We start from the raw sequence: 7,846 nt of genomic DNA, 5'->3' as shown, positions 1-7,846 counted from the left end.
AGCGCCCCCCGGCGCGCCCCGCCGCGCTCCGGGGGTCCCGGCTCGCAGGGACCGCGAGGGGAGGATGCTCCCCGTCTGGAGCTAACCCTCGGTTTCTTCTATTCCACCCTGCTACAGGGTCGGGAAAGTGCAGTGAGGTTGGCCCCTCGCCCCTCCTTCTCCACCTGAGAATTGCAGCTCTGATGATTCAGTTCCCAGGGGACAGGATTTCTCTTTTTCCTACGGAGAATACCGACCTGCAGCCCTGAGCAGCCCAGCTAGAGGATGCTCCCCGTCTGGAGCTAACCCTCGGTTTCTTCTATTCCACCCTGCTACAGGGTCGGGAAAGTGCAGTGAGGTTGGCCCCTCGCCCCTCCTTCTCCACCTGAGAATTGCAGCTCTGATGATTCAGTTCCCAGGGGACAGGATTTCTCTTTTTCCTACGGAGAATACCGACCTGCAGCCCTGAGCAGCCCAGCTAGGATTGCTGCTGGCTCTGCCACCGGGAGTTTTTGGCTGAACACTTAAAAAAATATCCTTTTGTCTCGATTCATTCTGGAGCAGGGAAATGGAGTTTCTGTAAGGAGAAACTTCTGGGGTTTGGGCAAACTTTCTGCCCCCTTTGTCTTTCTCTCCAAGTCCAGAATGTTTTAAAACATAAGATAAATCGTCTATTTCTGCTGAATTGCTGACCCTTCCTTGAAGATGTTTCCAGTCTTCCCCCCCTCCATACACTGTGGCAGAGGGAACCACAGGGGCTCTGAGGTCACAGCAATGCTTCAGTGTGGAGGATGCTTTCCAAGGTGCAACAAGTTCAGTTTCTCCTGCCATGAACTGTAGGCAAAACTTTTCCACTTGAAAGCTGCAAAAATGCCAAAGAGCTGGTCTTCTGTGAAGGGCAATCAAGGGAGAAAGATGGGCAGGCAGCAAAAGAGTTGTTTCCCTGGAAATTCTCTATAAAACAAGTCCCAGAAATTGCAAAGTGTACAGAAATACAGATATCCCTTGGTGTTGGTTGAAAGTTAAATTAAGATTTAACAAGGCAGCATTCTCCTTGTTATGTTCTGGTTTCTCATTTTTTAAGCTGTGAAGAGTTGCATTTTAGTGAATACGGACTTGGAAATCTTTCTTTACTCCATTGTATCTCATAGGAAAACTGGACAAAGATACCAGGAAACAAGTGGAATTCAAGTCAGTAAGATTTAGTCTGTCCTAGGTTAAACTGCTCATTTATTTCTTTTCTTGCAGCAGCTCTGACTGTTCTGTGGGCACTTTTGCTGGATTTCGGTAGCCTTGGGAATCAGCTACAGCTCCTGCTTGCCAGGTAATCATAGCACTTGAAGGCTGTCCTTCTCTGGGTTTGGCTTTCCAAGGAAAAAAACCAAAGCTCTTGCAGCAAAATAGCCCCAAAGAAGATTCATAAGACCACATGACAGCTCTGCTAGTCTGGAGCAGAGACAAGATAAATTCAGGTCCAGATCTGTTGTAAAATCCCAGTCTCCATTAAACTCTTGGCTGTTATTATCTGGGTTACTGGACAGAAAATTATTCTCAAATCAAATACCGCTTTATGTATTGAAAAGCAATTCAGCTGTCCAAGCAAACTGTTTTATGATAGCTGTCGTGATCCCCACTCACTTCTAGGGATTTGGGACCATTTTTTTGTGGCTGAATTGCTCTGGGTTGGATCTTACCTGAAAATATGAGTAATACTGTTCTCGAAAAATGAGAATAAAATCACCTCCTCCGTACAGGGAGAGAATAAAACGCTGTTTGGTCAGGAATCAAATCAGCTCTGGCATTGCCGGGGTGGTTACATGCAGAGAGGCTATTAAATCAGCAAAACAGGAGGACTAAGCGTGTTATCAATTTTATTAGAAAAGATCCAACTCAGGCGCAGGAAGAAGGCGTGTAATTGCTGGAACTGGAGTGTCAGAGGAAGTTCAAAGTCATCTGTGGGATTTACACACCTTTTCAATTTATGTAATTCAGCTTCCTTTAGCCTTGAGATGTGCTCCCGAAGTTTGTATGTTCTTTGGACTCTCATCCTGGGACTAGGGGCTGCTTCTGGCCCCTCTGGACCAAGTGCAGGACCAATCCTCCCTCTTCCTCTTCCTCCTTCACCAGACCAGCAGCTCTTGGGGAAAAGCTTCTTGGAGGAAACGGGCAGGAGTGGGAGTAGTGGGCTTTGTTCCACTTGGCACTGCTGGCCCTTGGCTGGAAATAATTTTGCTATTGTGAAATCCATGTTTTCAGTGGTTCCTTGTAATTTTGAAGGAAAACACTTCTGCAGGGGTCACTGGCTTGGGCACTTCCCCTAAGGGATCACCCCAAAGCGGAAAGTCCTGGCTGCACCTGCTGGAGGGAAAGACCCGGCGCTGTCTGGGCAAGAGCTGCTCAACAGGTTCCTGCTCTGGGGCTGCTCCTCACCCTGCAGCAGCTCAGGGGCTCGTGGTTCCTTGGGCTGCCACAGTCCCTCGGGCTGCTGGAGCCCTGCCCCAGGCACCTCCTCTTCTCCACGGAGGGCTTTTGGGTGGCATGCTCCCTGCTGGGGAGTATTCCACCCTCCTGCTTGCTTGCAGCGTCACATTTCCTTGTCCCTCTGGGGACTCTTTAGGCGAACCTCCCTCAGCTGGTTACTCCAGAGCTGAGCCATCACGGGCTGGAGGCATCCGGGCAGGGCAGTGCAGGGTCCCTGCTGTCACCACTCCTCTCCCACAGGCTTCTGGAGGTGCAGGATGACTCTCTTTGATGGCGTCTACCCCTTCTACCCGCAGCAGAGGAAGGCTGCTGGGTTCGACATCAGGACCATCATAGTCATCGTGGTCTTCCTGACGCTGGCTTGCAGCTTTCTGCTCATCATCCCGGGCATCCGCGGACGGGCGGTGCGTGGCCCCGGGCACGGGCAACTGCTCCCCTTGTTCTGGCTGCTGGGACCCTCCGGGGTGGTTCAGGGTGAGGCAGGAGGAGAGCCGGGGTTGTTCGTCCCTGCCTGATGTCCCACCTCTCTCCCTGCAGAGGCTGTACTGGACTCTCCGTGTTCTCCTCAGCCTCTTCGTGGGAGTGGTGATTGTTGGTAAGTGCTGCGCAGCCCTCGGGGATGGGTCTGGGGGCGGGATTAAACCTTGGGGCAGGGTCTGTGTCTGGGAAATGTGAGCTGGGGTTGTGGGGTCTACCTCACTCACCCCTGCTCTGCAAAGCAGTTGCGTATCTTCCCAAAACGGCTTTCCCTTCCCTGGTACGGGGGCTGAGGGCGCTCGGAGGTGCCCATGGTTACTTCTGGGAGCTTTGCTGGCTGTAACTCAACCCGCCCCAGCTCCATCAGGCTGCACAGCCCCACATTCCTCTGACAGCGTCTGTGACCTGACACAGACAGGGTGCAGAAACAACCACAAAAGCGAGGATGAAATGCAAAGAGCAGATTTATTTTCATTACCTCACCCTCGGGAGGATCCCCAAAGCAGCACTGGGCAGGGACAAGGAGGGGACCGGCACCACGGAGCTCAGTCCATGCCAGAGGATCACCAAACCTGCTGTTTTCACCTGTATTTCAGGGATTTGTGCAGGTATAGTTCACTGATGTACTTTGATCTTTCCTGTAGCAGGGTAGGATCTCAAGCCTGTTCAATAGGTGCTTCTGAGCTGCCTAAGAGATGCTCTGCTTCTCCAACACACAAGGCTAGACAGTGATTACTGTGATCTATGGGGTTTTCTACACCCCAGCTGCACCTCGGTTGAGTGTGTTTACAATCCTCCTCACCAATTTTCCATTATTTCCCTCACTGTGTGAGCCCTCTTGTGCTGCCTGGGGCTGCAGCCAGGATGCTTGGAGGATGTGAGGAGCCTTGCAGGGATGTGGAGGGAGCAGGTTGGAATAAAACACAGGCAGGGCAGAGGTTGCAGTAGTGGGGTAAAGACCTCCCAAGGAGCAAGGTCAGAGGAGAGGAAGGAGAGGATTTAATTTAGTAAAAGCCAGGAAATCTTCTGTAATAACTGGTAGTGGAAACCAGGCAGTGGGATTTCCAACTTGGACGGGGCAACAGGATGGGCAAGAAAAGGTGTGCTGAGGGGACAGAAGACAACAGGTGGCGAGAGAAACCAACCCTGACCCTAAATCAAAGAATCCCTCCTGCTGTGAAGGACAAGTTGGATTACAGGATTGCTCAGAGGGGGATGATGAAGGGAGAGGAATAATGATAACCTAAAAGATTCAGCCCTGATTTGGCCAGGCACTGGAAGCAGGTAGCCAGACTGGGACCAGCTGCAGGATTCATGGACCATCCCAGCATGCGGTTGCCATCCTGGGGATGTCCAGGTTCTGGGAGATGCCACCAGAGCTGCCTGGGAGCATGGTGCCAGGCTGGAGGTGGCAGAGGGGTGGAGGCCAGGGCTGACTCCACAGCCCCCTATCCGGGTCAGCCCTGGAGAGCCATCCAGCCCCGCTCCGTGACACGGCTGCAGCCGGGCTCTGCTGGGGCACATGGGAGGAACGAATTGTTCTGAAGCCAGAGTTTCTGTCTGGCAGCAGCAGGGCACACTGCAGCCAAAAAGCATTCCTGTGGAGCTCCCACTGCATCAGTGCCCTCTCAAGTTGACTCAACAACTGAACATTTTCTCAGGAAAGTTTTGTTCACCCTGACATCAAATCATCGGCTTTACTTTCCACACCCACTGCGAAGTGGAAGTGCTTCAGGAGAGGATGCCTTGTGCCAAAAAAAATATACCAGAAATGCTTCAAATTTTTCTTTTTCTCCCAGCTGGAAGGACTGCCCGAGCTGTGATGACACTTCCCACCCCTCTCCACTGCCTCCATTTGACAGTGACCTTTACTATTCACTAACAGTGCGATTTAGGGAGCTGAATGTGTGAAATGAGACTCACCCCTGTTCCTGTGGCTGACAAACAGGCTCATCTCTGAGCCTGGTCCCTGGGTGCTGTGGTGCTTGCCATGGCGGGGAGCTTGCAGGGAAGTTCTGGAGAGGATGTCCAAGGAGAAATCAGGTCATGATGTTCATCCCTGGGGATCTGAGCTCTGCTGCTCCCGGATCCAGGGAGTGGATGCTTAGCAAGGGGAGGTCCTGAGCTCTGCAGGGTGTGGGAGCTGGTTGGGGCACATCCTGGTGGCTGAGTCAGCACTCCTGCCCTCCTAACACTCCCTTGCAGTGCCATGGTGGGAATGCTGCCACTCTCCTGTGATTCTCCCCTTGAGCACAGCAAGGCCTGAAACTGGACCTGCTTTAACCCCGCTTTAATTCTTCCTGGCAGTTGTCCAGTTCACTGGAGACTGGGAGACGGGCTGGGTGCAGGCAAACACCTCCTACAAGTCCTTCAGCCGTGCCCAGGTGGACGTGGACATCGGGCTGCACATCGGCCTGGCGGGGGTGAACGTCACACTCAGGGGGGGGGCTGACGTCCCCATCTGGAGCTCTGCAGTGGCCATGGCCCCAGGAGGTCTCCAGCTGCTCTGGAGAGGCCCTTGGTCTGTCTGGAGGCTCCTGGGACCCTGCTGTGCCCATGCTCCTGGCTGGCAGTGCCCGGGGGGCTGGAGATGGGCCCCCCCGCCCCCATCCTCTACGTGGCAGAGAAGTTCAGCAGTCAGAGCCCGTGTGCCGTGCACAGGCAGTACCGCATCGCCGGCCACTACGCCTCAGCCATGCTCTGGTGAGCCCTGTCCCGTCCTGCTGCAGGCACGGGAGGTGCAGGGATGTGAAGGGCTTGGCTGCCTTTCCCCCAGCCTTTGGGATGGGTGGGATTGCCTCCTTCCGAGAGGGACGCTGTGTGCATGGAGGGGTCCCTGCCAGGCACTGTAGACACTTTGGGATGAGCGGAGAGGAAGTCCTGGTTCTCTCTGCTGGATAAACCCAGCAGGACTGAGCACAGGAGAGAGGAACGTGGTGCAGGTCCTTGCTGTGATGTGGTGATGATGGCAGAAGTCCATCCCCATGGATGGAGTTGAAGCTGCTGTCCTTAGTAGCCCAGAGAGGCCCATGGACACATGAAGAACTCTCGAACCTCCCCTGTGAGTGTATTTTGTACCTAAGATTGGGATCAGGTGAGGAAAAATGGTGCTGCTGTTTCTGTGGAGTTGATCTGGACTCCTTGGCAAGGTCAGAGATATGCCACTGCCCACCTGGGCTGGGTGAGAACTGGTCCCCAGCTGGCAGGGGATGGTCCCTTCCCCCACATTGTTGGCCATCAAGAGCCATTGCAGTGCTGTTCTCCCTGCTTGGTGTTTGACAGCAGGGACACAGAAACTAGGGAAGGATGCCATGGAACAAGACCTCCTGGTCTATAGCTGAGGGCTTCCTCTGTAGCCCAACTCCTCAGCAAGTGCAGAGCTTTGCCTGCTCCTGCAGTTATCCCAGCCCTGGTGCTGCTCTCAGGGTCTGTGCTGCCCCACACGTGGAAGGGCAGGGAACTGGCATGGTCCAGATACACCGAGTGGGCTGCCACAGCCTCCTTGAGGCTGCTCCTGTCTGTGGGCTGAGCAACAGGAAGAGGAAATCTGTGTTTCTGCCCTTTGGGTGCAGCAGTGTGAGCCTTACACGTGTGCTTGCTCAGCGTGGGGATTAGGGATCGTTCCTGCCTGCCTACAGAGCTTCTCCACCTGTACAGTGCACTCTGGAGCCTAGATTCCTCCTCCCACTTGGAAATCCTCACACAGAGCATCCTAATCCGTGGCACTCGCACCATTCATCTGTTGGTCTTCTCTTGTCTCCAGGGTAGCCTTTTGCACATGGATCATCTCCAACATTCTCTTCTCCATGCCTGTCCTTGTTTATGGAGGATACATGCTCCTGGTCACAGGGGCCTTCACCATCTTCTCGCTGCTCTCGTTCTCCACCGTGAGGAACTCCCCGATGTGTCTGATCCAGATTGGGACTGGGACCCTGCACGTAGTTTATGGGGGATCTTTCTGGCTCGTGCTAGCAATTGGTAAGAACATCAGGGTGCCCCAGGTCACATCACTGTGTCCCTCTGGATGTACAAGAGTCCCAGTGCTTCCCTCCCAGGTGGGAAGTGCAGCTCCCCAGAGCCCCAGCCTGTGCCTTGGCAAAGCAGATCCTGGCAGAGATGTGGAGAGGGATAGGAAAAGGGGAAACACCATCTCAAGGGCGGTGGAGGCATTTATAGCTCCTGAGGTGCAAAGACATTGGGATCACTTGCCTGGGTTTTCAGACCTGTGCCTGGGCTTTAAGATGCTCAGAACAGCTCACACAATAGAAGGTGACCTTCCATAAGCAAAGGCATTGTCCTCTGGCAGGGGACCATCCGAGAAGAGCTGTTGGGTGGGGACAGTGCTGGAATGACAGGAACCCAATCAGAGAGCGTGTTTGTTTCCAGGCCTGCTCTGTTTTGTGGCTGGGATCACCATCGTGGCGATGCACCACCTCAATTTGGACCAGCTGAAAGCCTTCTTTGATCTCCGTGAGGACAAAGCAGAGGAGTACCAGGAAATGCCTGAGGTGTTCATCAACCCTCATTTTGTGGGCAAGGGCCTGTCTCCTTCTCAACCCTCTGAAATCAACAGCATCTAGAAGAAAGTTCTCACTCCTTCCCTGAAGATGGACCCAAAAGGGCAGATCACAGACTCTTCTTGATGTCCCCAGAGACGCATTTCCCCATCCAACTGCCTTTGAAGTCCACGGTGGGATAGGTCCTTGCTGGCAAGTGCCTTCACAGACTGTATCTCCCTGGCAGTGCCCTCTGGAAGGGGCAGGCGATGCTGGCAGGCTCCCAGCAGAGCAGCTCACAGCTCCAGAAACTTGAGCTGCACAGCCACCTGGGGATCCCTGTCCCAGGAGGAATGCCCTTCCTGCTCCGTGCCCTGCCACAGCACAGCGCAGGGATTATCCAATGGTCTGTT

General features: G+C 53.9%; 2 protein-coding genes across 2 annotated transcripts in view; one reads left to right on the top strand and one right to left on the bottom strand.

Moving 5' to 3' along the window:
• LOC103613492 (dual oxidase 2-like) overlaps positions 1–5,227 on the bottom strand; it is a 27,243-nt gene extending 22,016 nt beyond the window's left edge. Inside the window, exon 1 of the mRNA XM_017731078.1 lies at positions 4,861–5,227. The gene's annotated coding sequence lies outside the window, so the exon portion shown is untranslated. The remainder of the gene's footprint in view (positions 1–4,860) is intronic.
• Positions 475–7,840, top strand: LOC103613472 (dual oxidase maturation factor 2). Its single transcript, XM_008631253.2, has 6 exons — positions 475–2,864; positions 2,998–3,055; positions 5,245–5,430; positions 5,511–5,640; positions 6,701–6,915; positions 7,324–7,840. The coding sequence occupies exons 1-6, from the start codon at positions 2,718–2,720 to the stop codon at positions 7,515–7,517; spliced, it is 930 nt and encodes a 309-aa protein (XP_008629475.1). The 5' UTR covers positions 475–2,717; the 3' UTR covers positions 7,518–7,840.
• Positions 7,841–7,846: the final 6 nt, after the last annotated feature.

Source organism: Corvus brachyrhynchos, unplaced genomic scaffold (genome assembly GCF_000691975.1).
Source record: "Corvus brachyrhynchos isolate BGI_N302 unplaced genomic scaffold, ASM69197v1 scaffold164, whole genome shotgun sequence".
Taxonomy (NCBI): domain Eukaryota; kingdom Metazoa; phylum Chordata; class Aves; order Passeriformes; family Corvidae; genus Corvus; species Corvus brachyrhynchos.
Note: the sequence above shows the minus strand (reverse complement) of the source record. Positions and strands in the feature narration are given on the sequence as shown.